We start from the raw sequence: 16435 nt of genomic DNA on the forward strand, positions 1-16435 counted from the left end.
AGCCAGGTTGTGTAATAAACTGAAGTTAAAAAATAAAAAGTACATACATACGTACAAATACAGCTACTAAAATTTAGAATCGTGGCAAAACCCAGGTACAAGGGATCCCAAAGATCTGGGTGCGTGTGCTGTCAGCCAGATGAACTCACCACAACGGAAAAATTGCTTATACTCTTTTACTCCCAAGAACAATATCCAACAATATGCCTCTTTCTCATTTTACCATCCTTAACAGTGAAGAATTTCTGAGAGAGCAAGCTATAAAAACCAAATTTGTTCTGTTTCAAACCACTTCCTCTAGTAGGCATATTCCTCTCACAAAAATCTTCACATATAAAACATGTATCTGATAATAATTAAGCTTCCATCTCAAGCTTCCATCATCTACACTAAACACTTGAACCTTGCCAAATAGTGCATACTTTTCCCCTTGATCATTCTTACATTTCTCTACAATTCACCTCTCTTTAAAATATAGTGACCAGAACTGGACACGCTACTCAAAAAGGGAGTAAGCTATAGCAAAGAATAGAGACAGAACTATACACACAACTTTGGATGCCAGATTCATTTAAAAATACCTTAGCATCATGCTGACTTTTTACTGACTCATATTCAGCTTGTGGTCACGCATGATTATGGCTTTCTTCCCTCCTTATTTATACCTAGCCTGTGCTTTTCCATCCTATAGTCATATGGTTGGATTTTTTCCCTCCACACACCACCTTGCACTTAATTCACCAAATTTCATAAAGTTTTCGTAGCTCCATTTCCCCCTTTATCTCAGTACTTTATAGAAATGTTGAAATCTGCAGTTTACAATAATTACAATTTATGCCTTAGAAATATCAAGACTACGGAAGTACATAATAATCCACACAACACACATTGTAATTTACAATAAGTAATGAAACTAAGGACAAGACCATACTGACGCCTACTGGAAACCTACCTCCACCGGACGGTCACTCTTTACCAGTGCTATACGTGCCCTCTGCAAGGAACCGTCCATCAGCTTGTGAAGTCTTAAAATCAACTTTCTTAAGCCCATCTGCTTCAGGGCTTTGTCTACAAATGGTCTATAAATAGAAGTCAGACAATGTCTACTAAAGCCTGCCTCTGTGCTGCAGTCTGGTGCTCCCCAGCCAACAGGGTCGTCCTCAGATTCAAGCCTCTCGAGCTTCTTAGGCATGCAGTCCTGCGACTGGATACTGAAACTGCTGTCAAGGGGCTGTTTGGTTTCTGGTACCTTTGGATCAGAGATTTGTTCTTCTTCACTCTCATCCGTACTACTTTCCAACTCTTTCAATTCTCCTTCTACGTCATCGCCCTCATCTTCAGGCTCATTGCCTTTCGATGGTCGAGGGGAAGGAATTTCGAACACTGGCCAGCCAATGTCTGATAAATTCTTGATGCCCAAAACAGTGCCCATAATCCTTAATTTCTGATTTAAGTCTTTCGTGATGTTTAACCACAAACAGAGCGCCTGCACCCTGTCCTGGAAGTCTTTTGCAGCATATTTTTCATAGTCCTTTTGAAGAGCCTGCAACGATGGATAAAGTGCTTCTATGTACTCCAGCAGCTCCATTATCCGTTTTACCTGCTCAAATGACACCCTCTGGCGTTGGAGATGCTCATGGTATGTTGAGTAACCCATAACCCTTGTTCCATGAAGGGCTTTGCACTGCCCTTCTACTGAAGTACCATTAAAACTAGCTCCATTTCTAACAAAGGCAAAGCTCTCGTAATTAACTTTGAAAGTAAGGATTTCATTGATAATATCTGGGATGGCTTGACGGGCTGTATATAAAAAGAGGTCCTGGTCATTAATGGTCCGTCCTGCATGCCAGGCTTGGAGCTCTAACCAGATCAGTTCATTAGATCGGTTAAACCAGAAAGCAGACGTATTTTCCTGTCCTCTTTGCTCCCTGTCCTTCTTCTTTGAGACTGAGGTAAGCTTTAACAGAAGCCGTAAAGTTTCAAAAAACTTTAAGCGATCTGCTGGACAGTCAGTCCTAGAAGTCTGGCGTGCAGTTCTGGCTATAGGCATGGGCACAGATACCGGAAGCTTAGCATTGCTGCAGCCAAGACTGAGGTAAGGCTTATTGAGATCCACATCTGGAATTGATTTTTTAGGCAAAGACCCACCCACTGAGTCCAACATGAATGAACACTGCACGTTTTTCTTGTGATCGCGCTCTGTTGTCCTAAGAGCTGCTCGGATCTTCTTCTCCTGCTTATAGCTGTATTCTTCCACATTCTCCATGGTTTTTCCAGTGTCTTTATGTGGAGGCTGGTTTGATGCATTCATTTTTTCTATTAAAAAAAGCAGAACATTATATTACTCTAAAATATGAAGCAATTCTCACTATCTTCAACGAAACTGATATTCACATGTACGTACATTTTTAGGGCTCTTATTGGAGACAAAAAAATCATGCCATATGCTGAAAATTAAATGAATCAAAATATATGTAACATTTCTCTCTAAAGTTTTGGAAAGATTTTTCTCCATCTTCCCTGATATACTGTACTTGCTATGTTCTCTAACATCCTTCACTGCTAACCTAAAACAAGCTGTTTACGTCTATGCTGCCAAGTGCAGTTATCCAGCTAGTCAAACCTCCATGGGCTACCACCTTCACCTCAAGAAGGGAGAAACAGATGGCAGATCCAACAGAAACCTGGCGTAGAAAACACATCCGATTCCTGCCTTTGCCATAAACGAAACGTCTTAACTTAGAGCAAATCACTTAAGTTTTCTGGGTCACTTTTCTCATTTGTAAAATGAGGTAGATGGAGGGTAGAGTCCTTAGGTCCCTTAAGAGTATCCTCATAAAGAACTGGAAGACAGATGATAAGCAAAAATGTTAACCTTAATTTATTCTATTCCTCGATTTCTTCTTTGCCACAAACAAATGAAGAAAAACATTTTAAATTTAGCATTAACAAAAATGAAGACATATAGACTAATTCAGAATAATTTGCCTAGTCTGTTATACTGTCACATGAAATCATTCAAAATTAATGCAAAGTAAACATCACACTTATCCTTTGAACAACTGTAAAAAGTTCTATTAATTTAATTCCCAAGCTTTGAAATGAACACACACACACAACCTCCCCCTGTTTGGCATTCCTGACACTATTAACTACCCCTACCTTACTGAAAACCCTCATTCTTTCGCTTTCTAGACACCACAGTCTCCGGTTCTCTTCTACTTCCTAAGTCACTGCTTTTCGAATGCCCCCCCTGGAAGTTTGCTCACTCCGTAAAAAGTTAATGTTTCTCAGAGTTCCACTCTTCGATCTCCATCTTACCTTCCTTCTCCCTGGGTGATCTCCTTTACTTCCGCTTCGTATACTGATAACGCCCAAACCTCTAAACCCATCCCACTCTCCCCCTACACTCAAGATAGACTTTGTTTCACTGAATCTATGGCACACATTTTGTATTTTAACATCCCTGAAATTAGAATACGTTTTTTATAATTAATGGTGATATGAATAAGTTTTAGGAACATATTCACTAATACATTTCGTTTACCTTATATACCTGCATAATAGTAAGAAATGGTTTTTCTAAATCTGTATCTAAATATCAAGAAGGATAAAAGATTTCTTTCAATAAATAAATAACTCTAAGAACACACTGTGTCATTACTTGTAAGCATTTTTTTCTTAGTACATACTATTATAGTATGCCATCAGATTTGACGAAACAGGGTATATTTATATGGGTTACAGACTAACACAGCCAAAATCAATTCACCAAAGAAAACTTGTTTAAAACCAGTTCACCTCCTAATCAATTTAAATTAAATTAGTTTTAAAATAAGGGTTTTAAAACAAATATTCCTAAGAGCACTTCCTATTTGATTCACATTATACTTAATTTCCTTTATGATCCATGAAAAAGGATTTCATCTGTCTATAGAGATTTTTGCTATATTTTAATATAAAGATTATTACTATTATTTTTTAAGTTAGCAATATTTTCTAACTGATGGAATTTTTACCTGTAGTTTTAACCTATTTTACTTTTGAATGTCTTAAAACTTTTCATAAATTCCATTCAAGAAATTTCTTCACAATTTTACTGTTTACAAATACTTATCAACATTCATTCATAAGAAATTTGTTCAGGCTAGCCCTTTGCCTCCTCTCTGATGTTCTGTTTAACTGTGTTCTTTATACCTTTATTAGTAGGGCATGTACATACCATTCATTTCTACTTCGTAAAGCAACAGTTATTTGAAAGCAAAGTAAACAACTGCTTCCAAATTTAACTACACTATATTGTATTTTTCAAGCTAGCAATTCATACTATACTTTGTTACTAGGAAACACAAAATGATATATACATGGTATCACTGTAAGATTGGAGGTAAAGATAATGAGTTTAGTTTTTAAAACACTGAATTTTGAGGTGCCTATGGGACATCCATGCGGAGATATCTGCAGGTAACCAACCTATGGGTCTTGAGCTCAGGAGAGAAACCCAGCGACAGTGATTTGGAAATCATCAGTACACAGAGATGTTATTTAATAGCAGGAGAGCACATAAGAACATCCAAGAAATGCGTGCAGAAGAGAGGCAATGAGAACCTAGAACGGAACGCTTTACTAACTTAAGGTTTAGGACCCTAAGAAGACTATAAAATGAATACAGGGTAGCATTACTGATAATGGCCAGGGAATGTATGCATATAACTTATAATTTGAAAGTAATATTGAACATGAAAAAGTATTACTTTGCTTATATAACTTTTAAATGTTCTTCTAATCCATGATTTAAAGGTCCTAAATGAAACGCAGGGTTGACAGAGTACCTGGAATGACCTTACTAACCCCAGAGGACTGCGCTATAAACTTCATGTCCCAACTCTTCCACACTTACCAGAGAGCTGACATTCAAAGCAGGAAAACTTAAGAGATGCAGCTTCTCAGCCTTCATCTTTATTCCAACAATTAAAAGAACTTAGGAAAAATGCCACAACCCTCTTTTTCTGTCTAGACAGAACCCAATTTTAGCAAGCCTAAAAAAACTAATTTTTGTAGATTATATACAAATCTTAAGTGTATCTTCCAGCACACTGTCAAACAGTATACTACACAATTTTTTGAAATTTTGTGTTTATAAAAAGCAATGGTTTAATATTTGGATCTACGATGTGTGTAAAGAAAAGCAAACTGAAAAAGTAGCCAGATGGGCCAAAGAAGATATATTTTTTTCAAAAACAAAAAAAACTAAGTTGGTTTTGAAAAAACATACAAATGGAAATTGAATCTTAGTTTAAAAATGATGTAATTTAAACTTGAAATAGACTTGAACTGCAGTCTAGCCACCACGCGAAAAGACAACAACAATCTATCCATCCTGTCAGGAACTGTATTTTTCAAATAATGTATTTGTGATGGAAAGAGGAAACTCGAGAGTATTTTCTAGCGATTGGTGCCCAGGGAGACCTCTATAAGATCAGAAGGGACCCATCAGTTAAGGGAGATATGAGAAGCATTAGGGTGTTGGGGAGAAAAAATCTGTAAGTTCAGACCCAGCAATTTCCCCAAGCACTATACTCTGTCTTTATCCACTCTGACATGAGTAAGAAACTTTTAATAATACTCAAAAGCCCATTACTAATGGACAGGCTTGTTTGTTTAGTTCACTGTTGATACGAAATCCCTCTGCAATTAACAAAAAGTCAAATACCAAGAGAGCCTCTGAAAAGGAGATGGACCAGAAGTATACAGAATGTATTACACGACAAGTTTTAATTACAGCACCACAAAACAAGTTCATAACAACTTAAGTAAGACTAAGAGAACGTCTGATCTCCCAGTGGCTGCTATACACTACATGGTGCAATTTTATAGTACAGTTCAAGAAACCTCCAGAGTAGTTACTTTTTCCATTGGTCAATCAGCAATAATTCCTGCCAAATCAGAAGAACACGAAAGGAAAAAAAAACATTTTATAACAAAACCGAAAGTAACCAAATGACAAGTAATACGGTTCATTTGTTCAAACAGATCAACTGAAAAAGACAATCAACTGAATTTCCCACCATCCACACCTAGAAATGGCTCTTTAGAATACGTATAAAATGTATTTCTTATGAAGTCCTTGCAAATCTTATGTTCTCCCATACATGTACTGTCAAATTACAAACACTGGTCTTCCTCGAGCTCTCTAATGAGAAAGCATCAACAGATGTCTGCTCTCTCCTTTAACTGTGAGATGATCATTAGAGCAATGAGGGCCTAGACTCTCAATGTTAGCAATCTGAAGGGGCTTAGAGACCCTCTAATCCAAGGTTCTCAAATTTCAGTAAATATTAAGAACCACTTCGTTCTTGCTAAAATGCAGATTCCTGGGCCTACTCCCAGTATCTCTGATTCATCCTGGCTAGAATGACACCATATTTTGGCAAACACTGCTCTATTCAATCCCCTCATTTGTGAGGTAGGGGCTTTACAGACATTGTCATAATCTTCACAACTACAGTGTGATGAAGATTACCATGGAACATACAAAGGTAGACAGATAGCAAACGTATGGACAGGCTAACCCATGTTGGTGCCATCACACCTTTACACCTGTCAAAGTTGTTCACACGGCAGTTCCAACTGACCAAGGAGAGGTTAAGATACTGAGTGCCATGGAGGACAGATTACAGTGGGCCAACTCAACTGCAAAGGCTTTAAGCAAGACCAAGTACTAGACTGGGAGCCTTGAGGAATAGATTCAGCTTAAGCAAGGGTAACAAGGAAGACAAGAGGATATTTTAAACCAGAGAAGAAGAGCATGAAAAGACAGAAAGGCAGAAAAGAAGAGACTTAGAGTCTGTATATAGGTAGCCTAGAAATATAAATTAGAACCTTGATAGGCCAAGTTTGGACTAAAGAGCTAAAACATGGATTTAAGTCCACTCTAGCTAACGACGAACATTTCTCTAATTATACAGATTGAATCCATTTACCAGCTCAATTTTACAGCAGTATTATAATTTTTCCAAAAAAAAGTTGCTAATCTCACTACTGTTGGCAAAAAACCACACACACATTTACTTACACACACACCTTGAGATATATGCTAACAACAGGGAGATTAATAAATGTGTATGCATACACACACCTGTGTGTATATGTACAAATTCTGATAGAGCTATCTCAAGATATTTGTTCTAGCTCTATAATCTGGCTATTGCAGTATTATAAAACTGCTGCAAAATGGAGCTAGCTGATAATGATTATGAGGCAGATTCACTCTGAAAAGGGCTTTGGCTTGGGTGTCTTAATTCTTAATTAACCTACTTAAACTATGAGATGAACTGGATTTACCTCCTTCTGCTATATTAAAAAGAACAAAAATTTAAGGATGAGATAGCTTGTCTTTCTCTTAAACCAACCTTAAGAAACAGCTACATATGCCTAATTACTGCCCAAAATTTACCGAAATCTTAACTGCTATTATTTGGTAGTTATTCACCATTATCCAGAAGTATAATCTTAAATAACAGCACAGCTACATTCTATTACTCATCAAAGTATGAAATCGAGCCTGGTCAGCGAGCTTATTCAAAAGCTTAACTGGTAGACTACATCAGTCAGGACGTCACATAACTGATTTTTTTTAGGTAATAAAGAGCTGTTTTTACCTAGATATCATAACATTGCTATATATTTATTACAGCTTTTAAAAGCAGAAGTTAATATTTTGACAACAAAAAAAGTCTTTATCCAATATTCCCAGGGAAACAAAATCAGGAAAATGCAAAAATTGGATGAAATACAGTTTTCCACACATCTAAGTGGCAATCATTTAAAGTCTGTCAATACAAAGAAAGAAAACGTTGCAGGCAGTGGCGGCCTCACCTTTGTCCAGTATCCCGTGTCGCCTCAGTCCTCTGTCTCAGACAATGGCTATGACAGATACTGTTTTGAACTTTCCTATCTGGTGATTACACACTTGCATATTATGGATGGAAATAAAAAACAATGAATCTCTTTGCAAGACTTCTTGTGTCCATTTGCAGGAACTTCTCTAAAGTCTAATCCCAAAACTTCTCTAAAGTCTACACCAAAAGTGGATTTGCTGGGTCAAGGATACAATCAACCTCAATTTGACTGTATTAACAAATTACTTTCCCACAGGGGTTGAGACAATTTACACTCCCACCGACATCTGCCACATCTTTGCAAGTATTTGATATTGCTCATTGGCGTGTAATAAGAAATATATTTGGTTGTTGTCCAGGTTCCTGGCACAGAGCTCCTAAAACCCTTAGAATTTCCTGAGTGATAAGAGTGTCTTTTGTTATTCATAAGCAGCCCCTTTCAATCACATCTAAATTTACACTAATATGGCAACTTAGGGTGGGGTCCTAGATTGCCTCAGGATGGAGCTGGTCACAGAAGGACCAAGTGATTAGAGGGTTGGAAGCTTCAGTCCCACCCAGCAACCTGACTTCCCAGAGAGGGTCGGGGTGGGGGAAGGTCTGAAGATTAAGCTCTACAAAAACTCTTGAAGGAGAAGATTGGATGAGCTTCCAGGTTGGGGAACATATCGAGGGGCTGGGAGTGAAGCCAGTACCTGAGGGTTACTGTAAATTAAGTTAATTTTGTCAATTTACTGTTCTTCCCTTTAACCTGAGGAGAGACTCAAAAGTCACAAAGATTTATGAGCTTGCTTTACAGAACAAGGATCACCAGATGACTAGCCCCCAGCTGGCCTTGATGCCCGGAAGTCAGATGGCCCAGGGGCTTCTGGGAGTGAAAGGCACACAGATTACTCCTTTGATTCTCAACACTCCTCCTGCCAAGCCCTTAGCTCTATAAAACCCCCTGCTTTCTTCTCTTGTGAAGGTATGAGGGAACCTATCCTCCCACCTTCTCATTTTGGCCAATTCAAATAAACCTTCCTCCATCTCCCTGCACCATGTCTCAATGATTGCCTTACTGTTCATCGGGCACAGGAACAGGAACTTGAGATTAAGAGGTTCAGTACCAGGAAGGTGGTACCCACAGAGTGGCCTGCAAGCTCCATGTCACCTCCCCATACCTTGCCCTATGCACCTCTTCCATTAGGCTGTTCCTGAGCCTTTTATAATAAAGCAATAAACCTAAGTAAAGTGTGTTTCTGAGTTCTGTGAACAGTTCTAACAAATTATGGAATGTGAGAGGGGCTCATGGGAACCTTTGATTTATAGTCAGTTGACCAAAAGGTGCCCTGGAACTGAATCTCCAATTATAAGAAATAAATCTATAACATTAGTAGTGACTCTGAGACTATGATAATAAAAATATTTAAAGAATCCTATACATGTAATCAGTTTATGACCATGGCTACCACCACTAAAAAAAAAAGTGTTAATGGTTATTCTCACCTCCTTTCAACAAACAGTTGCCCTCATACCTTTTTGTATGCTTACAGTTCTTCGAGGATGTTCTTTTTCTTTTTTTTAAGATCGGCACCTGAGCTAACAACTGTTGCCAATCTTTTTTTTTTTTTTCTGCTTTCTCTCCCCAAATCCCCCTGGCATATAGTTGTATATCTTAGTTGCAGGTCCTTCTAGTTGTGGCATGTGGGATGCTGCCTCAATGTGGCCTGACGAGTGGTGCCATGTCCGCACCCAGGATCTGAACCAGTGAAACCCTGGGCCACCACAGTAGAGCGCATGAACTTAACCACTCGGCCACCGGGCCGGCCCCAGGGATGCTCTTGACATTGTTTGTATTTATGAAGGAGAGGGGCTGGAGAGCCTAAAGACAGTGTGACTGACCAGACACTAATTCCTCGCAGCCTTACATGCAGGGAGGAGCTAGTCTCTCAAGAAAGCCACAAACCATCCCTCCTGGTGCTGATGTTCTGTGCAGTCTGAGTTTTGGCTGGCCCTGAGTAGCCAAAAGAATGCAGCTGAAGGGATGCTGTGTGATTTCCCAGGCTAAGACGTAAGACGGCTTAGAACTTCTACCTTGATCTCTTATAACACTTTCTCTGAGGGAAGCCGGCTGCCATGCAAGAAGTCCAACAACCCAGGGACCAGTAAGCTGTGAAGAAGCCCAGGCTAGCCACATGGGAGGTCACATGGAAAAAAACAATGCCAGGCAGCCCTCAGCCCGGGTGCCAAACATGTGAGGGAAGGAGCCGTGTGGGATGTTAGAGGCCCAGCAGACACCATAAGGAAAAGAACTGAGGGCCCAGACACAGGGCCCCAGCCAAGCCATGACAACACCTCCAGCCAACTGAGTTGTTCCAGCGAAGGCACCAGACATCAAGGGGCAGAGAGGAGCTGTGGCCCACCTCAATCCCTGACCCAGGGAATCATGAGCACATAAAATGAGTGCTCTTTCATGCCACGAAGTTTGAGGGTGGTTTGTTACACAGCAACAAATAAGCAGAAAAATGTAAATATCATTGGTGACCTTCATTAAAAAGATGAGTCCCCTTGGACTGCAGTTGTAAAGTGACTATACAGTATGATTCAGAGAGCCTTTGCTTGTCGCAGTGAGAAAGAAAGAATGCACCAGTTCAGATTTCCTTGGAAAGCTTTTAAAATAAATCTGACCAATCTAATTAATTCCAAAAGCTCTTGAAAATACTGAGAGGCCACTATATTATTATGAGCACACTCTAGTTTGAAATACTGGTCTCCCTGCCTCAGCCCTCAGGTCATAGCACGAATACCACTTGTTCCAGAAGTCTTCCGAACCCCAGGTCTTTTTGATCCCCTCCTGTGGGCACCTGCAGCAGCCTCCATCCCAGCTCTACCACACGAGATTGCACTGCCTGTTTATCTGTGCGATTCCTACCAGACATGAGGCTAGGGGTTACCCATCATCTAAACAGTACATGCCTATGGAGTCACTCAAAGTCTGATTCAACGGAAAGAAAGAAAGAGGAATAAGGAAGGGAGGAAAGAAAGAAGAGAATGAGGGGGTAGAAGAAAGGAAAGAGAGCTAAAGGAAAAAAGGAAGAAAGGGAGGGAAGGAAAGAAACATTCAACGAGGGGCCAGCCTGGTGGCATAGTGGTTAAGTTCGTGCCCTCCACTTAAGTGGCCTGGGGCTCACAGGTTCGGATCCAAGGCATAGACTTAGCACTGCTCATGAAGCCACCCTGTGGTGGCATCCCACATAAAATAGAGGAAGACTGGCACCCGTGTTGGCTCAGTGACAGTCTTCCTCAAGCAAAAAGAGGAAAATTGGCAACAGATCTTAGCTCAGGGCCAATCTTCCTCACCAAAAAAAAGAAAGAAAGAAAGAAAGAAAGAAAGGAAAAAGATTTAATGAAAAAGTAACTATGGTAGCAACACACACAGTGAGAAACAGAAAAAGGGCTAGGAAGAGCTTCAACAAGTCCAGGCGGGACTAACTCAGGCTGGAGTCCCAACTCTACAACTGGGTAGCTATGTGAAATTCAGACTCAGTGTCCTGAAAGTGGGGACACCAATTAATAAGGATACATTCAATGACATTATTATTTAATTCTACTTTAAAATTTAAGGCAAGAAAGTAATCAATACTGAGAAAGAAACCTTTAGCTTACAATAATAATGACAGCTAATACTCACTGAAGATATGACCCTCACAACACTAAGGCAGATGACTTTGCAGATGAAGAAAATAAGAGACAGAGGGTGCCCAGACAGAAGCTGGTAGAACCAGGATTAGAATCTAGGCAGTCTGCCAACTGAGTCTGTGCTCTTGTCCACCACGCTCTGCTGCTGCAGTCTGAGAACAAGTGAGTTCTCAGGGACTGTTCCACCATCGCAGCACAAACACCCTATCAGCAAACGTGAAAATGGCCCGCTGGACCAACCTGGGCGCTTCACTTCCATCTTTTCCTGGTATTCATGAACAAGAATGCTGGCAAGACACAATCCACCAGACGGCAAACACAGGAAGCTACTTTCCAATATACACATGACTGAGACACTTCAAACTAAAAACTCTAGAGATTCTGTGTGTATTTCCTCAACCGTAAACTGAATACTACATAGGACCACACCTCACTGGGGCATGATGATATTTAAAAGATAGCTGTTATTTAAGGAGCTAAGAGCAGTGCTTAGCACAGAATAAACACTCAATAACTGTTAGTGATAACAGGATAAATGCTGCTACAAACGACACAGCAGCCATTTAAAAGAACAGAACGGGTTATTCTTTGACATAAAAAGTTCACAAAACATTAAATGAAAAAAGGAGCTGGTTATAAAACAGTAAATATAGTATGGCAATATAAAAATATGCAAGCAAAGAGAGTACAAGGCAAAGATGGTAAAAGATGTTACTTCTGCATATTGGGTCTATGAGTATTTTTATTTCTTATCTGTATATTCTAAATTTCCTACAACAAATATGTAATCTTTTGCAATAAGAAAAAGAATACGTTATTAAGGATTTTGGTGTCCTGAGTCTGCTACTAGACAGCTACAAGTCAAAAGGTTCAAGGGCATTCACTTCTTCACCAGAAAAATGGCAGGAGCTGAAGCAGGTGGTCTCTGAGACTCCTTCCAGATGGAAAGTTCTCTAATTTTATGAAATAAACAATGAAAAGAAGTTTTGGAGGAAAAGAGACAACACTCCTCTTCCTTCTATCTCCCACACAGCCCAGAAGGACAGGAGGAACCCAACGAACATCTGGTGACCGTTTTTCTGACTGATTAGTGAAAGACAGTCCAGTCAACTCAAGCACTGCAATCAGGCAAGCTTAACCCCTGCTGCGTGTCCTAAGAAAAGGTCTAAACGGAGCACCAGGAGAACCAGTTCTAAACACAGCCCTGCTGCTATCTCGAGCCTTCTGGCCTTAAAGAAGTTGGTCTAAAACCCTGGGCCTCAGTTCCTCTATTTATACAACGGGGGGGACCTGTGCCGTCAGCTCCGGTTCTAAAACTGTGTGAACCAACAAGCAAAGAAAAAGCAGACATACTATCAGCATCCTCTCACTGTACCGCCACAAAGTAAATATGTATTAACTAATACTGATTCAGTAGATGCTGCTTCACTGATACTATTTTAGATTAAAAAAACCTTCTGTAAGCATGTGAGAAATTTCTTTGAGAAAAATGGATGAAGATTGATTTTAAAGATGATAAATTACAATGGAAAGCTATTAATTTCCAAAGGGTTACCAGTAAGTACAGGCCACAGGTCAACAACCTACAACAAACAAAGTTTTAAAAGAAAGTAAAAAATAATTTCCCTGTGGAAAAGAATGCTGCTTAGGAATTCCTCCTTGGATAAGCTTTCACTCAAGCAAATAAACACAATAAAATCCACTTCTCTTGCCCTCCTCTTTTCTTGAGGAAGGGCTATGACAGGCACACAGAGACCAATGTGTGGAAGAAATCTGTGGGAGCGGGAACCTGGCGAAAGAGAGGAAGAGCACTGCTAAACAAAGGGCGAAACGGGAATGAGCTTGACCTCAGTAGGGAGAACACGACATGGGGAAATTTCTCACATGAGATAAAGAATGAAATCCCTATCTTGTGCAGTAATAGATAGATGAATTCCAGGAAGCTGTAAGATCAGTTTTAGGACAACCGTTTGCTGAAACTAACAGGGAAAGGCTAAACCACAAGGCTTCAGTGACCTGATTTTCCACAACAGGAAGCAGGGTACAAGAAGGCAGCAGGTCAGCACAATGCAATTCATCTACCTGAGAAAATAACAGCTGTGACATGCTAGGAGGAGGCAGAAACGAAAGGAGAGAACTCAGCTTCTGGGAGCCAAACACTATCTGGGCTTTGGAACTCTAAATAAAGAGAAAAGTAGAATACAGGTTCTGTCCATGGTTATAAGGTGTGGGGTACCGTGTAGGCAGCGGGCTGATTAAGAAAGAGGACCTTAGCCACTAAGGCCAGCATCACAGTCATCAGCAAAGAGCACAGGTCTCGGGCTGCCTCAGGAATCCTGGGGAAGAAAGCCTGGATCTGCCTCTCCCAAAGTGTCCAACACATCATGTCTGGAAGACAGAATCTAGAAACTTCAGCCTAAGAGATTCAAAGAATAAAAGAAAGCCCACACCAGTAGCCATCCTGGAGGTGTACATTGAGTCACCCACATTTGGCTTCTTCCACATCCTAAAAGGAATATAAACGCCTCACACCGCGACTTTAACAGTTACTCAGGACAAACCTTTCTATCTCTGGAGAATTATTTTCTCCTTTATTAACAATACTGCTAATGGTGGTAATTCAAAAATCAAAAAATAAAATTTAAAAACAGTATTAAGACCATTTTTAAAATAAAAGGAATAACTAACATTATCTTGGAAAGGATCAATCAGTAGCTACACATTATACAAAGATTACGTACCGTAAGTGCCAGGCCCTCTCGTGTGTTTCTTTTTTAGTACAAGACTTACCCTTCAAATTAGATCGACCGGCAGGCCTCCCTACATTATTCCTCTGGTGTTTGGTGGACATGCGTTTCATCTGTCGAGGTGTGCTGGGGGGAGAGGTGCCATAAAGGTTCTCTGTACTCGTTTCATCCGGAAAATCCTCTGGATCAGATTCAGAATTCTTGCAAGCTGAATCTCCCAGTGTGCACTCTTGCCTGTGAAAGACAATAAGCAGAGAGGATATTCAGTAACTGTCAGGTGATTTCAAATTTAAACTACTTTTAATTTCTTTTAAGAACTCTTTGTAAAACTTTTCTGTGGATCTTTCTCCTCTATTTGCACTTGTGGAAACTCACAAGGAGAACTTCTGTCTCACTAAAGGGATAAGGCCCGTGCCTGCTGCTGCTCTGACAGCGAACAACAAGGAGTACCAGACGGGAGGACGGATGTGCAGTTTCTGCTCTTCGTAGAATTCTTTCTAACATAAACGAAGTTTAAAACCAAAAACTTACGGATGAAGGGAAAAAAGCGCAAAGGACCAGAAGATTCAAATCAGACAGAACTAAGTACGTATTTGTGTGCTAGCCACTGGCCAGCTTAATTGATGAGTGGGCAAATACAGCCCTGCCCTGACTTCAGAGCCTGGCTCCTTTCTCTTTTCAAAGCACACACAGAACAGAAAGCACAGGAACACTTTACTGTGGCCCGAGGAGCAAAGCAGAGAGCAGTGATAACACACAGTAGGTCAACTTTTCTATGTTCTCTGACAAACACTACAGTACAGACCTCAGGAGCGGGGTGGGGGAGAAGGACGCTATGGAAGAAGGAAAAGGGATTCCTTTCTATTCACCTTCAAAACGCAGGTCCTCATTACCTTGTTCTCTAGCAAGACTTCACGCAATTCTCTCCCCAGCTGACTTCTCAAATGATAGCACTACTTTGATAAAGTTTTATTTTTGCAATGCTAACAAAATAAAATTTAATGGTACACACTGAGAACAAATATAATTCCAAAACAGCAAACTAGAGGGCACCAATCATGGAGTTCCTTTCAAATACGTCCCACCACAGTCTACCCTATTCTGAATATTCTTTATAAAATATGTTTTATAATCGTAACTCCAAACTACATCTAAGATACAATCAGCTTTCTGCCAGTTTTCTTCCTGATAATTTATAACCTGATAGAAAATCAAAGCTACTGCAAAATCATGAGGAAAAAAGAAAAACCACTCTAAAATGTCTGATACCATTATTAATGAATTGGACTGACAAATAAAACTTCAGAAAATAAATTACCTTTCACAAAAATAAAGATGATGGAGAACTATACAAATTTGCAGCACTGAAATCTGTAAAGAATGCCTTTGACAGGCCAAAACCTATTTTTTAAGAAGACAAAAGCAGTCCAGATATTGTGAGTACACACGCTCCCACACATGTACACCCACAGTAAGACACACAAGTGAGATGACCTAAAAGCTAACTAAAACGAATTTAATCATGAGCAGATTTAGAAGCAAGTTTTAAATGTACCTATTCCTTTGTAGGAATAAATACTGTATATGAATAAATAAACTACATTTTTAAGTCTCACAAAGTCATATAACAAATAATATAACTTACAGATTAGCTTGAAATCCCCTACACCCATTTCTTCTACACTCACGGCAAAATAGTTGATTCAGCTAATGAAGAGACATGGCTATAAATGACAAGGCTGCTAATCTTATTTCCATATGTTTTGGTGGTTACTAGGACAGGCTTTGGAACAAGTGACAGCACAGGCTTTGTGGTGTGAGGGACTCAGGTTCAAATCCTGGCTGTGATGGTTACTAGCTGTGTGGGCCTAGGCCAAATTATTTAAAATCTCCATATTGCCCTTTTACAAAGTAAGAACAATAAATACTCAGACTCCATATGTTTAAGGATTAAATCCAATAATGCATGCTTAACAAAAGAGTACTAATAGAGTCAGGGTTCACCAAAGGGGTGATACCCTCATATGACAGGCCTCGGAAGGCGCTGTGCTCGCTCACCACCCACTGAGAGAAGCTTAGTCCTGGAGCATCTGCTTAACATTAGGA

The 16435-nt window shown here is 39.9% G+C and overlaps 1 protein-coding gene across 16 annotated transcripts in view; it reads right to left on the reverse strand.

Moving 5' to 3' along the window:
• The window catches only part of MAP3K4 (mitogen-activated protein kinase kinase kinase 4), a 138887-nt gene that overhangs the window by 56509 nt on the left and 65943 nt on the right, over positions 1-16435 (reverse strand). For all 16 annotated transcript variants that reach the window (XR_011434483.1, XR_011434482.1, XR_011434480.1 and 13 more), the window contains exons 2-3: positions 14373-14563; positions 953-2316 (exon numbers count right to left, since the gene is read on the reverse strand). Coding sequence is in view for 11 of the 16 variants with exons in the window: in XM_070256506.1 (XP_070112607.1) it covers positions 953-2316; positions 14373-14563 (1555 nt within the window). In the remaining 5 variants the exon portion in view is untranslated. The remainder of the gene's footprint in view (positions 1-952; positions 2317-14372; positions 14564-16435) is intronic.

Source organism: Equus caballus, chromosome 31 (assembly GCF_041296265.1).
Source record: "Equus caballus isolate H_3958 breed thoroughbred chromosome 31, TB-T2T, whole genome shotgun sequence".
In the NCBI taxonomy this organism is placed as follows: Eukaryota; Metazoa; Chordata; class Mammalia; order Perissodactyla; family Equidae; genus Equus; species Equus caballus.